This window comes from Stegodyphus dumicola, chromosome 2, assembly GCF_044657685.1.
Source record: "Stegodyphus dumicola isolate Sdum_Otavi_A_Nest chromosome 2, ASM4465768v1".
Lineage (NCBI taxonomy): Eukaryota > Metazoa > Arthropoda > Arachnida > Araneae > Eresidae > Stegodyphus > Stegodyphus dumicola.
The window spans coordinates 255,999,116-256,026,573 of record NC_140769.1 but is presented as its reverse complement, the minus strand read 5'-3'; the positions used below and the strand labels follow the sequence as shown (position 1 = coordinate 256,026,573).

Here is a 27,458-nt window from a genome sequence, read left to right as displayed (position 1 = left end):
GAGATTTAGTTGAGATATGAGTGAAGGATACAGGACTTGATACACATTTCTGGTTCCATTTTCCGAAGAAATTAACAGTGGAATTTTACTTGTGGCAACTCCAATTGTCTTCATGACGTTTTACTGATTGATGGCATTGGTGGTAAAGAGAAATTATTTCACATTTGAAAATTCGGTATAAAATAAGTTCCTGATAATATGTGGAGCTTTATTTAACAATTTTCAGCACTCTTTTAATTTGGGTTTATCTTTACATGAAAAAACAAAAACAATGATAAAACATTCTTTAGATTTTTTGAACCATATTCTAACATTTTCCCTTGTCTTTTATGAGAACAAATAGACCTCATTTCGTTACGGTCATTTAAGTATATTCAAGATTCATGTATTGTGACAACATTTTTTCCATTTTTGTTCAAATAATTGTTTCTCATAGCGAATTCTGCAGCGCGTTCTGTTTTCAGCGATATGTCGTGGGAAAAGACGATGCATTTTGTCGCCTTTTTAAGATTCAAGTCAGCATTAATCACTTTGCTTATGATTGACACTGAGCACTTTAATGATTTTAAAACTGTCTTTTGAATTGGTGGATTTTCATTTGACATTAAAGACCTTAACATTGCAATTTTCCAAACATTCCGTTTTTCCCTTGGATAATCTGTTTTGAACAATTTTTCTCCTTGAAGCCAAACTTTGACGTTTTTCCCCTTTCTTATTGACAATATTATCTACCGCTGCTTTAGATATCGAAAAATCATGGTCTTTCACAGCATTTTTTAATAACTAAATACAAATAATCTTCTTCGGAAACAGCACAAACATAGTCTTCCGTCCAGTGCTTTTCTAAAAACACCATTTTGCACGAAAACAAAATTGTCAAATAACAGACGATAATTTACACTTTAAAAAAGCGATTAAAAAAATTCCAAGCAGGAGTTTGTTTTTACAGCAAAACAAAATCGTCTAAAAAGTGTGCAAACAGCCTTAGTATTTAAACTGTAATTCAAAGTTACGAATTCTCTTCTAGGTTCGGAAAATGATAGCGATCTTGCTACGGATCCCCCAAATACTTCGCCATCCATTGACTCTAGCTCTGAAGCCTGCCAATCAAAAGAATGCATAAGAGCAGGTAAATATTCAGATTTAGTTTAACAGCTTGTAGCGTTGCGCGCCTCCAACTTGTACGCAACCAAGAGGTGACTGTGGAAACTGGATAAAAGACAGAGTCTTGTTAAGGGTTTAAGTCCCTTTTTATTCAACGTAATATATTACAAGTGCGTGCTCTTGACGCTCACAAACTGCGCCAACTCGGCGGTCAAATAAAAATAATAACCTGAAAAGAAATTAAAGACAAGACTCTAACTACGAGGCTCTCTAAAAAGTAACTAACCTCACCGCGTTTTACAATACCGCTGCTAATTCAGCAAACTTGAAGATCACGTTGAACGATTAACAATACTTCCAGGCAAGCACACAGGCCGAAACGCGCTCGTGAAGTAAGAATATCACACCTCGAACTCGTTTCCTTTCTATTTAAATCAGAATACTTCTGCTGATAATTTGAATCCTTGCGCATTCTACTAAAATTTACATACTCTGGCATTGGCAGTTCCAGGGGAAAGTAAGGCTTGACAGGAAAGGTAGTTTAAACTTACAATAAATGTTAGTTAAAATAAATATAAACCCTACAAGCTATTTCTTTATAATAAGGGATTCTTGAGTTTTCTTCACTTAAAAGCAATCATTCTGCAAAGCAAAATGTATAAATAATGCACACTGTATCACAAATGTTGCACGAATGCACAAATGCACACTGTACAAATGTTGCATCACAAAATGCATTTATGATGCAACTGGTACAGTTTTCTTTTTCAGCTATATCTGCAAGACACGACGATTTTTACGCATAGCATCTTAAATGCATTAATTACTGTGGAAAGCTATAACAATCTCGGATTCTCTCTTTAAATGCAAGTTTTGTCTCCGCTTCAATTTTATGTTTCTAGAGCCAGAATATGAAGCAATCAAAATAAACTTTTTAATTTTGAAAAATAAATTCCAATCAAAAATTGAATTATTTTAAAATTTGTTGAAAATTGTTTAACTTTTATCTTGTGAAAAATTGTAGGGAAGAAAAAACCTTTTGGTCCATAGCGCTTTAACTGAGGCTAGATATTCTCTGTTCCAAACACAGATAGCATGATTTCTATAAAAATGTTTTATGCAATATAAATCGAATAATAATTCAAAATAGTTTTCTGAAATATTTTGAATCTCTTCTATAGTTTTACATTGACGATATTAAACAAAGGGGTTGAAGAAAAAATGAACAGAATAATAATTTTTGAGACATTTCGGAATCTCATTTAGTCAATTAAAGAAGTTTCGAATAACGAAACTTAAGGGGGCTCATGCACCTTAAACCCCTTAACTGTCTTCGAATATGTGACTGTTGCAAGAATTGGGATATTTTATTTATTTTAAAAGCAATTACTTCCAACCTTTTACAGTTGACTACATAATATAGCTGCTTTGGGAACTAGTAACCAGAAAGTTTGTGTTGCCACAAATATTTTTGTAACTTAATTCTCTTTGTGACAAAAGTTTTCGTCATGTTTCACCTTGCGCAAATGATATTTTAAAAATGGTTAATGGTACATACTTAAAATTTAATGGAATTCTTTATATGAGCCCTATTTTTTAACTGAACAAAAATCTGATGGATATTTTAATATTAAAAAATTTTATGGACGAAAACATGACAGATTTTTTTTTTTAATAAAATACATTTTATAAACTCAACTCCAAATAAAATAAAAAATTTAACATGAAATTCTTAGAATTTTTGGTTTACAGTAGTTTACAAATATTATAAAGGCTATATATTAAATATGGAATTAAATTATGCAACAGAATGTTTTAAACTGTGCGCGCAAGGTGGAAACATGACGAAACATTTTGTCACGAAGCGGATTAAATTATAAAAATATTTGAGGCAACACAAACTTTCTGATTACTATTTCAGAAAGCAGCTATATTATGTAGGCAGCTGCAAAAAGTTGGAAGTAATTGCTTTTAAAATAAATAAGTTCTCCCAATTCTTGCAACAATCACATATTCGAAGATCTTATGGTTTTTAAGGTGTACGAGTCCCCTTAAATGCGATTTCAACATATTTGAAGCAAAATCAGAAAACAATTGCGATAAAATTCCAAAACTCTACAAGGATATTTAATCATTGATAAACAGCAGGGATTAGATCAATGATTTTCTATACCTACGCGTGAATATTACAGGCCCAGTGATGAATGTGAAGCAAGTCGTTGATACTTTGGTACATGAATAGATACCTAAGTGAAACGTAATTAAGTCGTTTGACTGACAATGATGTTAACGCAACTGAGGGTTGATTCTTTCTGCGGAGAGCTAGGTAGAATACCAAATTTTATAAAGCGAACGACAATAAGGGCGATGTGGAAAATTCAGGCGCTGAACAATGGCAAAATCTAAACCCCTATGTTTTTAGAGAATTTCTGTACAGATGATATTTACAACATTGCTGAAGCTGGGTTCTATCATCAAGCTACATCTGACCGCTTCCTGTGTTTATAAGCATATTACACTATCACGATGTTAATTGAAAACGCAAGGCACAAATCAAATAGCAAACAGAGTGGGATGAATGTGCCCAAGATCGCAGCACATGCTACTACATCAGACAAGCAGGCGACAAAGGCAACATCCTTTCCCCGCAATTAAAATGATTTATTACAGGACATGGTCCTTTTTCCTAATATTTAAAAGGCACGGCGTCAGTAACATCGAACTCTGTGTCCGTGAAGAAACTGGTACTCTATATCCTTATCTTATCATCAGCCCACTTACCACCATCTTAAAAATCCCCGGTAACAGTACACACGCTTTCTGCAAGCTTATGGTTAAACAGCGTTATCTGGTGACAAGGAATGCGAAGATTATCGGCAAGCTTGCAAATCTCGGAGATGACCTATTCCTCCTTATAAATTTTATGCAACTTTATTTTTTCGGGGGGGGAGGGAAAGGAGTTAGGATTTGAATTAGGAACGGGGGACGTGGGCACCATCCCTTTACCGTTATGGTTAATTGGTTTAGCGCCACGTCCTCCAACATCCAGAGCAAAGCCAGAAGAGGCCACACGTGAGATTCGCACCAGACACCCAGACCCAGCACCCTATTCATCCGGGTAGCAGTCCAGCCGACTAAAGTGCCCCCCGAGGAATACTCTAAGCCAAAATGCCGGGTTCAGCCTTAATTTGTTTACAAGGGCAGAATCTGAGTTAATAGTAAATATGCCTAGAGTAAGAATTTAATATTCACTCAATTTGTTTTTAGAAGTACTCTCTCTGTACGATGTATTTGGATGTCACGATGTATTTGGATGTCGCGCAGTATAAGTGTGTAAATTTCTGTGAAACCTGTAAAGTGTATTTGTAATTATACTATTGTACAGGCGCGTAGCTAAAGGGGGGCAAGAGGAGCATCTGTCCCCGGGCGCAGAATTCAAGGGGCGCCAAACTGATTTTACGACATTTTAAAATTAAATGTTTTCCATCCTTGGCAAGCAGTAGGGGGCGCGAAATCTTCAGTTGTCCCTGGGCCCTGAAAACCCTAGCTACGACTCTGCTAATGTATTAAGCACTTGTCCATACAGCAAGGAAACCTCATTGTGTGAGCTGTTTAATTTGTCATTTTATCAAAGTGTTTAATAAAACTATTCATTTGTTTCTATGAAAGAAAGACTTATGCGTAGAACATAGATCACAAGCCATTTTAAAAGAATATTAGCTTGAGGCAAAATATGCTTATATGTGTAAGTCTTCTTGTGGAAATAGTGGTCATAAAATGGCATACGCATAGGCTGATCGAAAAGAATCAAACGAGTGAGTTTGTGGGTTTTGTATTTCTTTACTTCTGGCAAATTGGGATCCCTAACACTTAATTGCGCTTTTTACAACATTTTGTGAACACTACAAAAATGTGAATATACTGTTTTGAGTACCAACTTCATGATTGTATTAAAGGGACTCTGCAAAGGAAGTGTTATCAATATGCTAATTGCACAAGACTCGACAACAATAATCAGTTTTTCCATTCCTACCTCTTTAATAGATATAAGAAAATCCAACAAAGAATTTGCTTAAAAAATTATGAACTACATGACTTTAGTTTTGAACTCCCTTTTTTCCCAAGAACATGGTTACTACAAAAAATAATTTATCTTTATTAATGGCACATTGGCTAAGTTCACAAGTCGTTATCTTTCAGATATTGTGAAAATGTAACAAATAAGATAACTATTAAATGAAAATATGGTGTGGCCTATGGTACTCATGAATTGTTTTGATTATTCTATTATATTTCTTTAAATGCTTAAAATAATCATCAATCAGAACTTAATGTTATCCAGGAATTCAAAACCTTCCCACAAAAATTTTTCAAAGTTTCAATTTTTGACATATATAATTTTTCATTTATAAATATCATGAAATTATCAGTTATTAGATTTGAGAGGGAATTTTGATATGAATATGCAATGATTTTAATTTTTTAATGTAGTTATTTTATCCCATTTAAGCTAAAGGTAAGTATGGTTTGCAAACACATTTAATCATTTTACAATAAATGTTTAACAGTGGATAAAACTCGGGAAATGTTGAATTCCAAAAATGTGAGAATTCCAACTAGTTAAACGTATAAAAAATAGAATTAACATTAGAAAAGCTATAACAATCGGAAAATTATGCAATTATGTCCTGAGCTATAACAGCTACAATATCGTATAGTGTTATTTGATGTATTTTCGAAGGCTAGATATGCGGGGACGCGAGGCAAAACCACTACTCTTATGGTAGAATGCTTTCGGTCTCCCGTCAACTGTGAAATATCAGGATGTGAAAAGGCATTGGACCGCATTATTGTGTTTTGATGTGCAAGTGTGCCAGGTACTGATGAACGAAAATTATTAATAGCAGAAAAAATTCCTAAGCCTCGATGATTTGAGGTATTAACAATACTGAGTTTATCAGTAGAGTGCCACGCCAATAGTAATGCACGGATGACGTCTGAAGATTTTCGGAGCTGACATAAGAACGTAGAATAACAACATAAACGAAAGAAAAGTCTGTTGCATCTCAATAATCGTGCCGCACACCATCATTTAGAAAAACCTAAAAAATAGGCTAGAATTTCTTCCTCCTAATACAACATACTTAGAACATTTAAAGGACATCGGGTTAATAAAAATTTAAAAAAATAAATAAAAGACGTCGTATCGAGGAGAATTGGTTAATTGCATACTGGAATCAATAGAAGAAAATTTATTTACAAGTTTATTAACAGCCAGAGAGATAAGTGCACAAAGTTCAGTTTTGCAAGCAGTAGAGTTTATCGCTGCCACTTAGCAAGATATAAAAACTGCACACTACAAAACGATTTTTCTTTCTGAGGTCTAAAACCTCTGAATGTGTCTGAAATTCTGGGAATCGGGGAAAATGAAAGCAAGATCCCATTAAAAGGTTCTAGTTAATTTACAAGCCCTTGGCTACTAGAACTTTATCGAAATGTCTAGTAACTATTCGCTGGTCTTCTCCAAATTCCAAAGAAGGAGTAAAATATCCTTTTGTTCACTTAAACGAAATACTACAGATGGCCCCTCTAGGGCTTACAGAAAAGCCTTCACTTGGGCTTTAACGTGAGATAGAACATAATGAACTAAACTAATTCTAACTAGACAAACTTTTATCTGAATCTTTTCAAAAATAACTAACCCAGCTGACCCGGTAAACCAAGGTAATTAAACCTCACCGGGGAAAAGTAAAAGGCACATAAGACTACGGCCGAATGTAGCAAGATAGATGATGTAGATCAACGATGTGGCCTGAAAGTAGAACACGCTCTACTGAGAACATCTAAGCTCTTCTCCGGAAGTGACTGAACTTCCCATTAAATACTGGTTCTACTTCATTTACATAAATGCGATACTGAGATCTCATTCCGGCAGGGAATTGTAGGTTGGAAACAAGAATTTAAGGGAAAGGGTTTCAAAACAAAAAAATAACTAATAGGCAATTAAAATAATCCCCGCACTATTGTGGATAATAAAGAAAGTTTCAACAATTTATGATAATCCTGAGGATGCAATTTTGGAAGTCCTTAATCCAAACATCTAAATTCAACGGAAATAAACTATGATAAAGACGATGATCCGCCTGTGCTTGTTAGTAATCGTGAGGTAAAAATATTTATTAGTTATACAGATTTACCATACAGATTTACCATACAGATTTATTTATACTTGTACAAATTTACTATAGTAGATTTATAGTTACAATGCTATTTTACGTAGGAAGGTAATAAACATATGCGCAGATTTTGTAGAACTGCAAAATTTCAGAAGCAAAAAAGAAACTATGCTTTTTGCATTTCGTTTGCACTTGTTATTTTCCTATTTAAAATGTGAAATTTTGAATTCTATCATGTTGTGTATTTTTTTGTGCAATTTGTATAGTGCACAAACATTTTCTCTCTTTTGGTTTAATAAAAATCAAAATATGCTTGCTTATTATTTTTTATTTATTTACTTTTTTATACATTATTTATTACATATTTTACATTAGAATTTATTAATAGTTTATTTATTTTTATTGCTTTCAGCTGTTTAATGGGACTAAACGAGATTAGTTCTAACATGTCTCAATTAAAGTGCAATAAAGTCTATTATTTGATTTCGTAAGGAAGAACAGATACAGTTAAAATCGCACACTTAAGTTTCTTCTTACCTTAAAGCCCACCAGCGGCCGAGCGGTAAAGTCGCTGAACACTGGTAGTTCGGTCCGAGGTTCGAATCCCGCGAACGGGCTGGCTGCATGGGCGTTTTCGTGGTTTTCCCCATGTGTAACGTGTATACGAGTCAGTTCCCCTTAGAAAGTCCTCCACGGAGGCATCCCTCCCATTAGGCAGATAGCCCTCGCGGCTTTGCCATAATCACACACACACACACTTCTCACCTTAAATGCAATAGATGTATTGAAAAAAAAAAAAATAAAATTTGCAACAAATTCCTCACTACTCAACCCTTAAACTGTAAATCACCGACTATTGAGCGATTAAAACCAAGCTCACGACCACTTCAAATTAACTTCTCTCATATGTATTCTTAAATTAATTTTTATTTAAAGATTGTTGTAAAAAACTTTAAAATGTAAAAGCATGCAGTTATCATACATTTTCCTTCTCCTGTGGAAGTAAGATGAAAAAGAAGAGAATATGGTTCTTGTCAGGGAAGCTTTTAATAACCTCTTCATCCACCTTGACTGTAATCAACTTAGAAAATTTCTACCATTCGATGAGTGGACGAGGAGACTGCATCGTGATACAGAACATCCAATTTTTATTTTCTTGTACAAAGTATTGTATTCGGGAAAAATTTCGAGTATCATAATTCAAACAAAATATATATTTTGATCACTCTCGAATCAATTTGGACAATTTTTTGCTTCACATCTGTACGTACGGACAGAATAAAGGATATATATGTGTAATAATCAAATTCCATAGTCAAGAATACACTTAAAATTCTAACTGTATGTTCTTTTCATTTTTAATGGCGACGGTCTCTTATTTGAAAGTACGTGGAATTAAATCCGCAGCCCCGTAGTCAAGTTGTTTTTCCCGCCTTTTCTACACGTACAGTTATAGAATGATCTGGAATTATTTAAAGCGAACTGGATTGGCTGACGAGGCAGACGTCATTTCTTGGAAGCTCCGCCTTTTCAGAGGCTATAAAAGGACTCGCAAAAGAATATCGGGGCTTTTCTTTAATGTAACGATGCAGTAAACTTCATACAAAAAGTTATTAGTAATTCTTTTTATTTACTCCGGATATCTGATTTTGTAACTGCTATTTTTCCTGAATAATAATAAATGGATCCTGTTTTTTAAACTTATCGTCTGATAATTTAAGCTACGATGACATCTATGATTCTTCACCAATCGATTTATTCCGCACAAAAGCTGGTACATCACACACACACACATATATATATATTAAAAAAACAGATTATGAAATGGATTTAAAATGCATTCAGAAGGGATTTTTCGTGACGTATATAGACGTATATAGACATATATATATAGGTACGTATATAGACATGCATGTATCTCGCATAACTCTAAAACGATTAGCCATAGAACCTCGAAATTTTGTACATAGGGGAGGGCTATAACGTGTAATTGTGTGCCTAGACCTAATAAATGTGATTGAATTATGTTGTTCTTACGCTTCGGTAGAGGATTGGTTTCGTGACGTCTGTACGTATATACACATGTATGTATCTCGCATAACTCTAAAACGATTAGTCGTAGAACGTTAAAATTTTGTACACGGGACGGCTATAACGTACAGTGTGCGCCTAGACTTAGTAAATGTGATTGAGTTATGTTGTTCTTACGTTCCGGTAGATATTTCTTTTGCTTTTAGTACAGATGCTTCTGCTACAGGCATTATCTGTAAAATTATCAATAATTTAAAAGTATAAGTAGTGTTAAGAGGGCGTTAATATGTTTATACTTGAAATTCTTGCTAGTATAGTGAATAAAGTCAGTTGGTGCATCAAATTCTGTGTCACTCTGCCTAGTGGGATCAAAAGTTAACTTTAAATTTTGGTGCACCTAAAAATTTTGTCTTTAGACCGGTTGGCCAAATTAGTTATGTTTGTGCAGAAACTAATTGGGAAAGGAAAAAAAAAAAAAAAAAAAAAAAAAACTGTTTCCTGTAGTTTTTTTTTTTCTTTCACCATTTTTGATGACGTTGTTTTGAGTTTTTATGTATTTCTTCCTCGTCGCGGAGTGAGAACTGAATTGATAGAATGAGAAATATATCTCTAAAAAAAGGGAGGAAAGAATTAAAGGGAAGAAATTCGAAGAAAGAATTTTAAGTGTATCAAAAAATATGTATAATTTAACTGGCCATACAAGAAAATCACGAGGTTTCCACATCAGATTTTTCCATTTCACTGTACAGTGAACGAAAGTGAACAGTGACACTGTACAGTGAATAGTGTCACAGCAAGTGACGGCTATAGTGAAGGAAGGCAAGAAAATTTTGGAGAAGGCATCTTGTGGTACAAACTCCTTTGACTCTTAAATTTTTGTTTGACTGAGCTTCTCTACTCAAGCTTTTGCTCGATCGCGAATGGTCAAAATCTTTCAAAACTCTGGGAAAGCATAGGAAGGCATAAAATAATTTTCAGGAGATGTTTATCCGCATTGTTTTGCTTGGGAAAGAGGTCCTTTTAATAAGCTAAGTCCAAATGCACTAGTATGTCATCAGTACTTTTCTTGCTATAGTACTGCTCCAAAATTTTTAAAAATATAATCTTTAATTCTTCGCAATGCAAATTCAATGCTTTCAAGAATGTCAAGTGTTCTAAAAAGTTATAAAGTAATTATAAACGAATTAATTTTTGTAAATGATGATTTTTCGTTTTTCTTCTAGCTGTGGATATCAAAAGAAATATAGATGAATCTGTAGATCCCTGTAAGGATTTTTATAAATTTGCCTGTGGTGGTTGGATAAAGGAACACAGAAGTCCTCCCGAAGTATCTTACATTTCTGTCTTTTCCAAAGTTGAAGATCAACTCAATTTGAAACTCAAACGTAACAAAGCTTGTTTACATTTTCAGCTATTAATCTCATTTCAGGTTTGATCAATAATAAAGAGAATTAATAAATCACACTTTAATGAAAGACACTTTAAGGTATTTGAATACATTCTAATCGTCAGTTTCGATGAAAGTTTTCAAAGACATTTTATTACTTAATTATTATTATTATTTTATTATTTAAAGCTTATAAATTAAGCTTTCAAAAACTATTTTTATTTTGCCTCTCTGGTCGTTAGAAGCAGAATTATAGCTGTTCCTGTTCGACGCCGCGAATTGGAAGTTTCTGTTTAAGAACCCGAAAGTTGATGTGTAAAGGTATACAGACTAAATAACTTTAAAATGAGAATTTTTCATTTAAATATTTTTAGTGATGTTCAGAAGATTTCGAAAGACGAATTTGAACCCTTTTATTTGTTCTTAAGTGCTCCGGAACAAGTTTATTTTTAATTTGATTTTTAGACTTGGTAACATTTTCATTTCCTTCTGTTTGTGGTTGCATTACATTAAACCAATTTTCCAAAAATCTTTTCTGTTACGAAAAAAACCTAAAACACAGAATATTACTACAGTAACGTTATCAAAATTTTCACAAATATTCTATGACATATTGTGAATTAAATGGACTAAACTTATAGGTTTACGTACCTATCTAAACCATTTTCAAACGATTTTGTAAATGAAAAGAAAGAAATTTCTGTAAAACATAGCTATTGCAAGTACTCAAACTGGTGCATTTAATAGACATAGTGTTTTAACACTTAGAATTTTAGTCCACTTAATTCCTTACACTTTAATAAATATAAATGACAAAAATAAAAGTAAAATATTGATAAATATTTTTGTGGGAACATATCTAGTAATCCTAAAATTTAACACACTTTTAACCCAAAATGTAAAAACAAATCCAAAACTTATACTTTGATGATGTGTTTATAACCTTCTATGATTTCAAATAGTATCGAGTTATAGCACCAACAATGAATTTATTTGTATTATTTTGCAAAATTTGCATGTTGAACGTAGTCGGATACCTTAACAAGCTTCAAAAAGGAGAACATTTCTTATCAGCTAGTTTACTCTTTAGATGAAGTATTTCAGATAGAGAAATAAAAATACACCGATCTAACAAACGTGTATGCTTTTTTTGGTGGTGGTGGTGATTGGGGGGGGAGGTCGGACGATTTTACGTTAAATTATTTATGACAAATGATTATATCTTTGCGTTTCGACTTTATGATTGCTTGTAAGACGCATAGTGACGTAGAAGTTCTGTTCCTAATTATGTTCCTGCCTCTTAATCAGATTAATGAGTGCTCATTATGAATCCTTGCTATGTATGAATGATTAAATCTGAACGAAAGTGGGCGCCAATTCTAAGGTGACCAGATTTTTAACATTGGTAAAGCGGGACACCATCGACCGGGGATGATTAAACATTTGGCCTATACAAAGCAACACAAATTGTCATAGAACGAAAAATAGTATTGTAATATATTTTTAAAATTTGAACACAAGTACAATTTACAAATACATTAAAAGAAATTATGTATAGTATTATTTTATTCTTTGGCATATTTCTCGTTTGAGTGAATTTTGTTTAGTAGATTCCTGTCGTTGTTTGAAAGGTCATAAATTTTTTCACAATAATTTGTTAAATTATATTTCACACATAAAATGGCTTTTAAAGTCTCAACACTTAATTGTGATTTTTCTGCTGTCCGCACTTTATTTACCGTAGAAAACAAGCGATCCGTCACAGCATTAGTTCCTGGGGTATTCCACAGTTTTTAGTGCATTATTGTATGGAACATGGTTTGTTTCAAAATGATGAAATATTCCAAACCATTTGTTTTCTATTGAGATTTTCGCTGATGTCCAAGATTTAACCTTTTCCTTATTAATATATTTTTTAATAATGATGTCTAATTAAAAAGATCATTTTTAGAAATATTACTAATATGGAAAATTTTGATTAATATGATCGAATGATTTTTGCACATTCCAATTAAGTTCTTGTTTTAATACAGGGTGTTTATAAAGTCCCGGACTCATTTTGATGATTCATTAACTCGTAAAATAATAAAGATAGATTAAAATTAATAACATAAATGGTTAGATAGACTCAAAAAGTTTCATGACCCTTGTCAATGAACTTCCACGCGGGCCCCCTTCGTCGCACGGAGAATATCAAGTCGATATTCAATTTCTCGCCAGGTACCGGCAAGCATGTCGGCATCCACAGAGGCTATTGCGGTTGTAATTCTGGCTCTTAGGTCATCCATGTTCGACACTCTCCTCCTGTAAACGTTGTCCTTTACAAATCCCCAAAGGAAAAAGTCCAGCGGCGTTATATCAGGTGATCTGGGTGGCCAAGGAATTGGACCTCCTCGCCCAATCCCTCGTCCTGTAAAATGGTCATTCAAAGAACTACGAACGATGGTACCCCAATGAGGTGGTGCACCATCTTGTTGCAAAGAGACATGTGGCTGAAGCTCTTCTAGTTGTGGAAATATGAAGTTTTCCAACATGTCTAAGTATACGACTGATGAGACCGTCTTTTCTGTAAAAAAGAAAGGCCCAATGACTCGGTCGTGCATTAGTCCACACCACACATTAACCTTTGGGCTATTCCTTTGTGCCTCACGGTATTCATGGGGGTTTTCAGATCTCCATATGCGCACATTATGGCGATTAACAATGCCAGAAAGATGCCAAAAACAGGAGAGAGAAAAATGCAATTAATAAGCAGACGATATTTAGAAAAGCACAGATATTTAGACTGGAAAATGAAATTATCTGAAATTAACCCTACGCGCAGACGATATTTACAAAAGTAAAGATATTCAAACCCGAAAAGGAAAATATATAAGTTATTCCATCAATAAATGCCATAAGGTTTTTTTATATTTCATTATTTTATGAGTTATGAAACATCAAAATGGGTCCGGGACTTTATAAACACCCTGTATATTCCGTAGCTTGTCCTGCATTCTTCCTAAAAATCGGGACTTTTTTTAAAAAGCCGCGGGACGCGAGACAAATTGTTAAAAATCGGCGTCTGGTCACCTTAGCCAATTAATAACACTCTCAGCCATGTTTTAAGTCACCATTAAAAGTAGGTGTGTTTCCAATCAGGTGCCGCAAGGAAGTATAGGCTACCTATTTTCATCATTTTTGAGATGGAATAGAGCCATTCAAAAAATTAATCCTTTCTCAGTGACGGTGCAATTATTTCAAATACGATGATTGTAATTTTATTTTTTATTGATTTGACATTTTGTTTTAGGATCATACCATATGATCCAGGTTTCGATTCAAATGGTGTGTGTTTGAAAACATTTCTGCTCGACTTGTAATTGTTATTAGATTATCGACGCAAACTTTCTTGCAGCACATCATCTAAAGTACTCTCGTATTAAAACTGAGTGACAATGAATTAAAACTATCGGCAAGTTATTGCTTGCCGTAATTGTTTGGACAAATTTATACTACTTTGTTCAGAAATACACACTCTCGTTACGTAATTATCTTTAGAATTACACACTCTAATTGTGTAACAAACATGTCATCGCTAAACTGTTTAGCATGCATTGTCTCCATAGTCCTGAAATGCAAAGTATCCGTAAACTATCTTAGAAGCTCACAGAATTCATTGAGAATGCTATTACACGTTCAGCGCTGCGTCTTCAATTTTCGGAACAGCGAGCCTTTTATGAATTTACTGATGAAGATCACTATTTAAACAACACTAATTAAGTATGTTTTTGTACTTACTTACTGACAAGCAGGAAACAAATGCTTTTCAAAGATGCTTTGAGGTAATTTCTGACACAGTATGCTCCGAGTATACTCAGATTAGGATCAGGACCTTCACTCTGCTGCTGGCAGGCAACGTCTAGAAGTTTTAAACAGAAAACCACTAATCCAAATAAACATTCTGGGGAGTTAGAAGAGGTGAAGTGCTCTCGAACCTTCCGTCAGAAATGACGTAGCTGAGAATCCTTACGCAAGCAGACGTTCGTAATTTACTCGGTGTCTTGAAATGCTTAACATATGATTGGTCAGAGAGCTAGAAGTAAATAGATCTAGATTTAATAAGGACACAATAACACGCCGAATAAATACTAATTCAGAAGACAAACAACAAAAATCAGCGTTATATTTACAAAACTTCCACAGGACTAGTTTCGATGGTTTTACCGAACCACCATCCTCAGCTGCAAAACCGCAAATGAACAAGATAGGAAGAAATGATTAGATAAGATAAGAAAGCCTGGACAAGAATAAGCAAGTGGCGCCATCTGTTGGTGAAACCAGAACTAAAACATAATTTCTTTAAAGGCCGAAGGCAAATTTGGATTGGAATTAGGATCGTTAACTAGAACAGAAAGATTTTTATGAATGTGAAATGCCTCTAGAAAATCCAGTTCTCCAATGGAAGATGTTTTTTGAATAATTTTGGCAGCAGAAAAATTGAAAGTGTGATTTTCGGACCAACAATGTTGCGCAACAGAAGACTTCTGTGTTTCCTTTTTTCTAACATATGCCTCATGTTCCTTGAGAACAAAAACATCTTCCATTGGAGAACTGGATTTTCTAGAGGCATTTCACATTCATAAAAATCTTTCTGTTCTAGTTAACGATCCTAATTCCAATCCAAATTTGCCTTCGGCCTTTAAAGAAATTATGCTTTAGTTCTGGTTTCACCAACAGATGGCGCCACTTGCTTATTCTTGTCCAGGCTTTCTTATCTTATCTAATAATTTTTTCCTATCTTGTTCATTTGCGGTTTTGCAGCTGAGGATGGTGGTTCGGTAAAACCATCGAAACTAGTCCTGTGGAAGTTTTGTAAATATAACGCTGATTTTTGTTGTTTGTCTTCTGAATGAGATCTAGATTTCATTGCAAAGCATATTTTCCTTCCCCTCATCAAAGCGACTGCTAGCAGTCAGCGCTACAGAAGAAGTAATCGCAGGAATGTTCAACTTCAGGAAGTTCTGTTCAAGAACAAAACCGCCTCTCTCTTCGAATATTTGTAATGCTTTACTAGTTATTTGGAATGTAACTAACTATATTTGAAGCGGATCATCCAGTTTTTCATAAGTTTTTACTATGTCTGCTTAGCCCTGCAGAACGAAATTAATTTCGTTGAGCTACCGTTTAATGGTTTAACGGACTTAGAGGGCCATTGATATTGTCTGAAGGACGTTATTGCCAGAGTGTTCTGCAGGCTGCTGGAGAGCATTGGTGTCAGTAGGCAAACTGTAAATCTACAGTTAACAATGATACATGGATGAGTTACTAGAGAGCCACAGAATGAGCTCAGGTTGGAAGAACTGGAACAATTTCAAAAGAGCCAAGAAAACGCGATTGTAGAGGAAATATCCTCGGAAGAAGCGAAAGGAGGAAAAGATTATACCAGTCCTTTGTTCCTTGAAATTTGCATAAAATGGGGTAAGTTACAAAATTTCATGGAGTGATATTCCTTTGTTAAAACAATAGGAAGCCTCAGAAAAGCATTTCAGTGCCACATTTCACTTCAAAATCACTGTAAAAAGTAGACAAGAACATATCATGTCGCAAAGTATTTTCTCTTTCCTTACTCCATGCCTAACAGTGTAATTAGATCCAACTAGCAATTGGGAGGTTCGAGATTTAAACCCTCGACAGGGCATTAAACGTTTTACCCCTTTCTTGCTTTGAGAAATCTCTACAATGTGCCAGCAAATTAAACTGCAGAGAGCGATAATTCGTCATCGCCAAACTGGAAGTTAGGTCATCTCTTTCAGAAACGCCCTTTAAGAGAAGAAGAATGAAATGTATTTTTCTCTTCTTCCAAAGTGCCTTCGGAGTGTAACTGGAAAGCACTTCTGGCTAGCATTTGGAAGATCTGGAGTTCGAATCCTGGTGCGGGCATTTAATGTTACCTTATTCGACAAAGTTAATGATTCTACAACGTTGGATGGCACAATAATTTCAAGTTGCAAATATTTTGTTAGATGAACGGTCCATGAACTGATGCTTCACTGTAACGTGAGATGCTGCTTCGGAATATTTAAATTTCGATTAAAATTATGAAGTTCAATTTGAGAAATTACTTCTATGATCATTAAAAAAGGGATCTTCTTTAATCCATCTTTTATTCATAATCTGTTAAATTTGCTAGTCCAAAGGGGCAATTTGCCCAGAAGGACTATAAATTTCATTTTGGCATTTTGCGTTGATTCACTATAAACGATGAATCACTTTTTAAATTGTTCTCACCAAATATTATATTTTAATTATAAGTATTATATTTTATGAATTTATTATATTATTATTATGTATTATATTTTAAGAAATTAAATAATAAAGAATCTACATAAATGTATGTATGTTTCTCGCATTGCGATAAAACAACGACATCTACAGCCATCCAATTTTGAATAACGTAATCCTCCACCGAATATGGGAATCTGGAAACCCTATTTTTAAATTTGGAATTTGTTTTATTATCGATTTCTTATTTTGCAACACTTTAACGTATTTTTGATTAACAACGATTAAACTCAACGATTTCAAAGCGAGAAACGGCAACACTGTGGGATTAAAAAAAAAAAAAAAAAAAAAAAAAAAAAAAAAAAAAAAAACACTTTTACTTTAAGCGTGCAAGACTGTGTATCGGAAATTCTAAGCATATGCTCATTTTAAAATTATTTTGCGATATTGCTGTTCAATTAAATTTAATGGTTTAAATGCAAGGAACATGATATTTAATAAATAAAGGTAACACACAAAACTTTAAAAACGCCCCTTTGGGCGTAATGTAAAATCTGAAAGCTTTAGATTTATTATTATTACTATTATTATATTATTTAATTTATTATTTTAATTAATTACTTTGTACAATATAGGGAGCTTTTTATAAAAAATGTAATTGTTTATGGTTTTCGCATACATATATAGCGACATCCTACCAATAACATGTGTATTACTTATAAAGACAATACATAAATGCAGATTATAACTTATATCTTCTTTTTGCTTCTAGATATTTTAGAAAAAAGGTCGGATAAAACAACACCTAAATATATTATCAAGTTAAGAGACTTCTACCGAGCTTGCATGCTTGCCGGTAAGTTTTACATCGAATTTTTGTTTTACTAGTTAATTATACATAAAACTGATCAGAATGATTTTATCTTGATGTTTTTGTATGAGTAGAGTTCAATAAGTTCTAAGCTATAGAATGGATTACTTATAAGCTAAACGATACGAAAGGTTAAAAGATCGCATCATTTCTTTGAACTCTTACAACATGTACTATTTGATTGTTTCACAGCCTTTTTAAAGTCTTATCAGACTATGAAATTTAGGGGTCTGGGTCATAATCCCGACAGCCGAAATCCCGACAAGCCAGAATCCCGACAGTCGGAATCCCGACTGTCCAAAACCCCGACAGGGCCGAAATCCCGACAACCCAAAGTCCCGACACGGTCGAAATCCCGACAGGGTCAAAATCCCGACAAGCCAGAATCCCGACAGGGTCAGAATCCCGAGTGTCCAGAATCCCGACAAGCCAGAATCCCGACAGGGTCAGAATCCCGAGTGTCCAGAATCCCGACAGGGTCGAAATCCCGACAAATTAATATCTAAATACAAACACTCAATTTCGCTTAATAAGATACAATTTTTAACTAACTATTACATATTACTAATTAAAAGCTTAAATAAAAAAATCATAAAAATTATGTCATTACTTAAAATAATTTTTAACAAATTGAAATGACCGTCAAAATTTGAAATGAAGATTTATAAAATTTTTTTTATTAAGGAAAAGAAAACATCACTTACACATGCAAACGACATATTTACAGTGACACATTGCGAGCGATAGCACGAAGATATTCCATCACAGGTCGATTATCACGATCGTCCACAACAGTCATAATTCTCCTTTCTCTGTCATCATCTACCTTCCTACGTTTTGGTTGTTGTTCTCCGCGAAGAATGCATTCAACTTGGTATTCCACATGCTCCTGTTCTTTTTGAAATCCTTCTATGATGTTATAAACGCCAACATGGGCCGTCCAATTGAGGTCTCCCATCTTCTGTGCCAATCCTCGACAGCATTTTGAGTGCGCGGAGCATTTATAGCTGCCTTTTCTAGATCACTAATGATTCTAGATGGCCTCAGCTCAATATTATTTTCTTCAGCGAAATCAATTAAATCTTGGAATAATCTTTTGTAATTTTCTTCAGATTTGCTAGTCATCAAAGCATATACTAGTTGCAGCTGTGGAAGTATGTTAAGGGTTCATTAGGCCTTATTGGGATTTCGCCCGTGTCGGTATTTTGACCCTGTCGGGATATTGGACAATCGGGATTTCGACCCTGTCGGGATTTTGGCTTGTCGGGATTTCGACCCTGTCGGGATTTTGGTTTGTTGGGATTTCGACCCTGTCGGGATTTTGGCTTGTCGGGATTCCGTCTGTCGGTATTCTGGCTTGTCGGGATTTCGGCTGTCGGGATTATGTCCGGATACCGAAATTTAGTAACACTTGAAATATCAGCTATCGTTACGTAACTGTGTTACGACACAAGAAGGCGAAACACTAGTAAAATTCCCGAATGCCATCCACAAAACCTGAATTACAGTTTTGACACAGGGAATAGCGACATTTAAGAGTGATTCCAGACCAGATCGCAATGTGCATATGGCCACTGAGTGAAAATCGAGAAATATATGATGGAAAATTGCGGGTGCGGCAGTTTCTCAGAATAATGAAAACGGGCTATTTGTTAAAATCCTACATGGCTTTGCGAAGCCTTGTTCTAAATAAGTATGTAGAGTTTGGTGTTCTTTGGTATCATAAGCTAACTCCAGACTCAGTGCAAACGTAGAGCGAATTATCACTGCGTGTGAAAAGAAACGTGGAGTTTTAAGATGGTTTAACAGACCTTTAAATTAAATCAGAACCTTGAATATAAAATGCACATCTCGTGCTTAACGAAGTCAGCCTGTAAGGATCTTAAGTTTTACTAACGTTTATTTTGTTTTAAATCTTTACTATCACTTCTTATTTTCTACTTCCGGCCAGAATTAAAAGCTTTAACTTATTTATGCAAATTTGTCTTGCGAACGCCAAGTACTTAAATTGTGGCTTTTTGCCAAGCAAGAGAGAGGAAGGAGCTATTAGAAGCAGGCCGCTTGCCATAGTAGTTTTACTCGGTTGCTGGTTGCCTTCAAGGCCAGAGGTTTAATCCTCTTGATAATTTTAAACGTATCGTAGTGTTAGCAGTTCTCTGTACTACATACGGCTTTTTGTTAATATACGGCCAATCTTGGAGTAGGCACTTGTTTGATTAATCCAAAGTTAGTTTAGTTAGATTTTTAGTTAATATTTTTATATTATTACGTTAAGACCACAAGTGGTTGGTCTCTGTATTCCGAAGTCCGGAATTCATTGTAAAGAGAGAAAAATAAAGGGTTTCGTATACCCTTCCTGTGTGTATTGTCTACTTCCCAAATTTATTGAACATAGCTTTAGTAAGCTCCCTGTTCCGAGTCAGGACAGTGAATGTTCCCTAAGCAAGTAAGGAGGAACACAGAACCTGATAAGCTCACCATTTGTGGAGAGATAACTTAAAAGTAACAATCAAATTAAAATTCAAATTAAATCAAGTAATCGAAGACTATACAATGTATTTAACGAGAACCTAGCGCAATCTTTTCACCGTCATCACAATTTAAATGTTGACAACTAAAAGGAAACGTCGAAGATTAGAGTCTTCGGCTAGCGAAACCTAGTAATGTGGCTTTGAGTGCCCGAAATACGCTCTGTCTTGTAATCCGAAAACCTCACCTTAAATACTCCTGATACTAAATAAACCTGATTTGCTCTCTGGTAAGGAAACGAAACGGATAAATGACAGTAAATATCTAGATCATAATAGGTGGTTAGATTAACATAATGGAATGCTGTAAGTACAGAAACATCGCGCCGAATGTTCTAGAGAACGTCTATGCATGATAAAATCTGATAAAATTTTCCTTTGTGGTTAATAATAGCAGAAGAAACATATCTTCACCAAAAACCAAACAAAGAAAGAAAGAAGGTGGGCAAACATAGCGGATTTCCTTTAAGCTATAAAGTCAGAACCCGAATCTCTACTAGAAACCAATCGGCACCATTTTTGTAGATGAAGATGGACAGTTATTTATTGATTTTACCTCACATAATGCCACAGTAATGGGTGTTCATTATTCTAAGCTGTACATTCAAATTCGGACAAGCCATAAACGTAAACTTTGACAAACTCAAGAACAAAATAGGAATTTTGCATGACAGTACTCCAACGTACAACACTCATATTTCCCAGAATGCTATTCAGCAATGCGAATTTTAGCTTCTATTTCCCCATTTACTCTGTCATCAGACCTGTCCACAAGGGACGTATTTCATTTCAAAACCTGAAGCAACATTTGCTTTATTCTTGCTACAACCTCGATGATGACTTGGAGGATTATCTTCATTGCTGTAACATGATGGATTAAAGAACCAGGAATGGATTAAAGGCTGTGACGTTTTTTCCTACTGATCCCAGTTCATAATAGATCTGTACGCTATGTGCACTGAAAATCAAAGATAGCTATAAGGAGAACTGAAAAAAAAATAGTTTTATGCATTCATACAAATATCTTAGGCTTAGAAATTACAGAACATGCCTCATATAGAAAATTATATATTACCTAGAAGGAATTACACCTCAAACACAAATACTGAATTATTTTAAGAAAAGTAAAAAGTTCTGTGTCCTACTAGGGAAGTCGCAGTAATATTCTTTTAATTTAAAGAATTATTCATTCACAGTTGAATCATCTAAATTAGAATATCCCTAACATTTCCTTATTTTAAGATTTTTAGTGACAAATGCAAAGAAGATACTTATAGCAAAAATGCACTGTTCACTGACCTTAACAACCGTTTCTTTCCGAAGACAAAGTAAGTAATGGAATAAAAATTGTGCTACGTCAAATTTTTTTCAGAAATCATTATTGACCTCAAAATCCCGCTATCTGAAAATTAAAATTTTTTATGTACTGCCTCATCGTACTGCGAGAAAACTAGCAGAGATTGTAGCACTCAGAAAAGAAACGAAATGAATGAAGATACAAGATAATGCATTCAATCACTCCATAACGGTGTCCGCCGATAACATCGCGGCAAAAACATCGCGGACGAAAACGTCGCGGAGAAAACAACGCAAGGCGAAAACATCGTGGGAGAAATCATCGCAAAGAGAAAACATCGCAGTCCTAAAACATCGTGGTACAAAACATCGTCGTCGAAAATAAAGCGGTTCAAAAACTTCGCAGTTTAAAAACATCGTCGTCGAAAATATCGTGGTAAAAAATAAAGTATATACAAATCATCGCATGACGATAACATCGCAGACGTGCTTTTTCCATACATGCTTTAATAACTGTAAATGAATATTCCCATAAAGATTTGTGAGCGCAAAATGTAAAGAAGGATAATTTTTACTTTCACATTTTTTATTAACTAATAAATTTTTTCTGAAAAAGTAAGAAGGAAACTTAAGCATAGAAAATTAAATGCAACTTATAGATTATACTTTTCACGAAAAATTACCAGTAAAAACTTTATAATAAATTATTTATTAATTGCCTTTGTTAGTTAACTATGTCGGTTTAAATTCTATTAAGTGCTATAAGTTGCATTAACTTGCTATGCTTAAGTTTCCTTCTTACTTTTTCACAAAAAATTTATTAGTTAATAAAAAAATGTGAAAGTAAAAATTATCCTTCTTTCCATTTTGCGCTCACAAATCATTATGGGAATATCCATTTACAGTTATTAACGCATGTTTGCGAAAAGCATGTATGAAAAAAGCATGTCTGCGATGTTATCGTCAAGCGATGATTTGTAGATACTTTATTTTTTACCACGATATTTTCGACGACGATGTTTTTAAATTGCGAAGTTTTTGAACCGCTTTATTTTCGACGACGATGTTTTGTATCACGATGTTTTCTCCCACGATGTTTTGTAACACGACGTTTTCGCCTTGCGTTGTTTTCTCCGCGACGTTATCGTCCGCGATGTTTTTGCCGCGATGTTTTCGGCTGTAACCCTCCATAAGATATTTAATATTATACACTGAATGTTAAAACCACCTTTTTTTATTCATGAAAAATTCGGCAAGCTGGTTCAGTGTTGATAACACTGACCGTAAGCTATTTAATAAGATATTTAATATTATACACTGAATGTTAAAACCACGTATTTCGAAACTTTGATTCATGAAAATTCGGCAAGCTGGTTCAGTGTTGAACAGAAGGTAAAATTTGCACAGTTGCAGAAAAACAATTAGTGGCAATGCAAAGACGTTTCCGTGAATATTTTTGTACACGGAAGCAGTTGGCTAGGCTTAGACGCGAAGTCTAAGCAAATCAACAAAGAAGTCTAAGCAAATCAACAAAGAGGACGGATGCTAGCGGAGTTGTGCAGTTGTGTCGTGCAATTTTGGAAGACGAGTTTCGGAGGATTGGGACGAATACATGGGTTTGCTTGCAAGAGAGTGTTTAAAACAAAATGGTGGATACATCGAACACATTCTGCAATAAACTGAACTTCCATGCTTAGTCAATTAATTATGAATTAATTTTGTAATCTTTCGATTATTAGTTAAAGTTTAATAAAAAAAGCAAATGGTGTGACATTTCATGTACCAACCTATATGTATATTGACTCAGACGAAGATCAAAACGGCAACTGAAACTAAACAGAATTCAGCAAAGTACAGCTTATATAGTGAATTCCTAGTATGTGACAAATAACACTACACAAACAGTGAGTAATTTAACAATAAATAATCCTTCATATTTAAACTCCAGATATTTACTTTACTTTTCCAGTTTTTGTCTGCAATGCTTTTACAAATAAAGGCCACAAATTCCTTGTATTACACGAAGAAGAAAAAAAGCTGTGGGACGGTTCATGGTAGACCAATCTATTTGCAAATCTCTTGCAGAGACGGTGTCATGTAAACACGTGATGACTGAAGATTCTACTGAGCAAATTAACGACTTGATCCTAGTTTGTAGGTACTGCAGAAATAATTTGTCCGATTATGGCATTCCCTTTTATTCATTCAGTTCAGAGCTAACTTCCCACGTAATAAATAAGACGTAATGCATGCAACTGTCTTTTCAGAGAATATTTGCTTGTAAGATGAATAGAAAATTAATAAATGCTTCTACACACACTGGCCAATAGATTAGAAAGCTTTGAGATTTTCATTTCAATACGTACTAGGGAGGAAGTATGCGAATTTTTTTTATGACGTGGGTTACACGGGGTTTGAATGCTAGCATAAATAAGGTCAAAGAGTGCTTTTTACGATGAATGAAGTAAAATGGGTTAAAACGGCAGATCCTTTAGAATCTGAAAAAGAGCTTATTGTTGGTGCCCGTTTAGCAGAGGCCTCGATTTCGAAGACAGCAAATCTCACTGGATTCTCAACAGCAGCCATATCAAAGGTTTTCAAAAGTTGAATCAGAAGCCACAGTCCTTCTCTAGTACACGTAACTGCTGTTCGAGCACAGTTTTCCAAGACAGTGATCGGCGTCATCTCCGACGAATTGTACGGCAGAACAGGGACTGTACTTTGCTTCAACTGACACAGATCATCAACCAAGCCTCTTCCCAACAGGTTTCAGATCCAACCATGCGCAGGGAATTTCAGAGGATAGGAACGCATAATCCGGTTGCCTGTGAGAAAACCACTCATTTCTTTCCGACAGGCAAGAATTCGTTTGCAGTGGTGTCGAGAAAGAAGACGCTGGACATCTGAGGATTGCAAACGGGTAATGTGGTCAGATGAATCACGCTACACCTTACTTTGCACTGATGGAAGACGTCGAATTTGGCAAAAACCTCATGAAGCTATGAATCCATCTTGCTTTACTCGTACTGTGTAAGGGTCTGGAGGGAGTATCATGATATGGGGCATGTTTCTCTTGGCATGGAAGTGGTGCCCTGGTGTTCCTCGAGGGAAAACAAGATGATAGGCCATGAGATACCTAGATGTGTTGGCGGATCAAGTGCACCCTGCAATGTTGTATTTTTACCCAGATGGTGACTGATACTTCATGGACGATAATGCAACTATACATCGTGACAGAAGTGTTCAAAATTGGTTCGCTAAACATCAGTCTGATTTCAAATACCTTCCCTGGTCACCGCATAGCCCGGATCTTAACCATATAGAAAATATGTGGGATATGGTGGAAAGATGCATCCGACAATACTCTCCTCTTCCATCTAATTTACAAGATCTAATAAGCTGCATAGCCAATGCATGGTATTCTCTGGACGTAAATGCACTCCAGATGCATGTAGACTCGAACAAATGCCCAAATGAATCAGAGCAGTTATCCGTGCAAGAGGTGGTCAAATAAAATATGGATCTCGTGTTTCTAATTCATTGGCCATGTATTTTGAATTTATTCAAAACAGGAAAAGCACAGAAACGTGCACTTTTGTGGATGTCATTGTGATCAAAAGTAAATTAGAAATTAACTGTTGTAACTATAAATGTATGTAAGCTTTTGCATACCTAACCTTTTTTACCAATAGATCACTTCAACTTTTTGGGCAAAGACCCTCTGAAGTGGATTGTGGAAGATCTAGGAGGCTGGCCGTTAGTAATGGGAAGTAAGTGGAATGAGTCTGCCTTCGACTGGATGGATTCTATCTTTAAATTACGTAAGATAGGATATGGTCATAATGCAATTATGAAGTTGACAGTTGAGGAGGATCCGGAGAACAGAACGGCTAATATATTAAAGGTAAGTATATACATCATATCAGATTACGTTTATTGTAAAAGGTAGATATGTACATCAGATTAAATTAGGTTTATTGTATATGTCATACGTTTCATTTTAAATGAGGATATATTAGTAAAGGAATCCTAATCGAGAACGACTACGAAAGTTTTAAAACATTTTCTGTGAAGAAGAATTAATAAAGTGGAATGGCATCTAGAAAGCGAATTTCAGGTGAATTTTAGGATAGTTCATTGTAAGAAAAAAATCAGCGTTTTACAAAAGACCTGTGTATTTACTTATTTAAACGCAAGATACAAATATGTCAAGAGTTTTAGAATCGCCGTAGGCTCAACATTTGTTTCTTCAACAACTTATTGCATCGAATTTCTTTTGTGCTCAAGAAATATTAGAGCATAGATTTCAAAGTACTATAGAATGAATGCTAGTTTGCTTCTTAAATGTTATAAACTGTAGGAGTTAGACAATATGAAATTATCGGGAATTAAAAAAAAATTCAATTGGCATATTTTTGTCTGTAAATTCTGTTAGAACTTTGAAAACCAGGTATTTTCAAGATATAAATTAATTAATGATTATCAGGCACTTGAATTAAAATGTTGTAAAGGATCATTCCTAATCAGCTTAAATTGACATACTGAGTTTCGCTTTATACCCCTCATTAATCCGCATTTTAAATGAGGAAACGAAATGCAAAAAATGTAAGATGGACCTATCATATGATTGCTTTTCAACACAATTTTCAGTACCATCTTTTAGTGACAGAAAAACATTTTTCAGGTTTCCTGTTAAAGAAAAAATCTTTTTTTTTTTTTTTTTTTAAATAACGAGGCCCAAGTAGTTTTTTGTACTAGGGAGCCTAAGATTTATGCAAACCTGCAATGTATATCATGGTACATTCTGCTACATTTTATATCATTTATTTCAAATACTTATGCATCATTGATATACAAGTTAATTAGTAGCCAGTTAAAACAGGAAACAATCTTAAAAATTTGAAGTTTAAACTAAATTTTGAGAAATTACTACTTCAGAAATCTAGAATAGCAAAATCAATAAAATAATCAATGCAACATAAAGAATGCTCCCAACATGAATTCAACATGAAATCAACTTAAAAAAAGGTCCATGGTAAAAAGTGTCCATCCTTATGTCTATAGTAAAATTATTATTATTGAATCGTGTTCTATAGAATATTGCAAGAGACTTACTACTCCATAAAAAACAATATTTCCAAACTAAAATTAATTCTAACTTTCATAATACCAGATATGAGATACGTATACCTAACAATGCGACATATTAAATTTATCTAACAACTTCAAATCGGCAATGGTTTGAAAGACAAAATTGAATTTCTGCTTGTAACCACTGCCATTTATTTGATTTTTGCTTACTTTTATGTTAGATTTTGATGTATTTGTTCTTGAAATCGTACACATACTTTCTGCTTCGTACATTTTTTTCTGAAATGTTTTGAGTATCTTGAATGAAATTTTATAAACAAAAATTTGAGACATTTAACATCGCTTGCACATTTTTCTTAACCGTGTTGAAACTGATTGATTTTGATTTATGCAACTGTAAATACAATACATACCGGAGATCGAAAGTCGGCGACATAGTAACATAATAAACACACATACACACACACATTAAAAAAAAAAAAAAGTTGGGAGGTTTTAGATTTTATACTATGCCCAAAAGCTGCGTTTTTTAACTTTTGTGTTACCTTTATTTATTAAATATCATATTCTTCGCATTTAAACCATAAAATTAAATTCAACAGCAATATCACAAAATATTTAAAAACAGCATATCTTCAGAATTTTTGACAGAGAGTCTCTCACGCTGGACACAATTTTTTTTCCATACAATGTTGCCATTACTCGCTTTG

At 34.4% G+C, this 27,458-nt stretch overlaps 1 protein-coding gene across 2 annotated transcripts in view; it reads left to right on the top strand.

The window, feature by feature from the left end:
* Nucleotides 1–27,458, top strand: part of LOC118199395 (neprilysin-2-like) — a 115,821-nt gene that overhangs the window by 15,482 nt on the left and 72,881 nt on the right. Inside the window, exons 2-5 of one of the 2 annotated variants that reach the window (XM_035371243.2) lie at nucleotides 1,028–1,129; nucleotides 10,535–10,696; nucleotides 17,735–17,818; nucleotides 25,350–25,561. In XM_035371243.2, the coding sequence (XP_035227134.1) occupies nucleotides 1,028–1,129; nucleotides 10,535–10,696; nucleotides 17,735–17,818; nucleotides 25,350–25,561 (560 nt within the window). The remainder of the gene's footprint in view (nucleotides 1–1,027; nucleotides 1,130–10,534; nucleotides 10,697–17,734; nucleotides 17,819–25,349; nucleotides 25,562–27,458) is intronic. The other variant, XM_035371244.2, reaches the window with a different exon arrangement.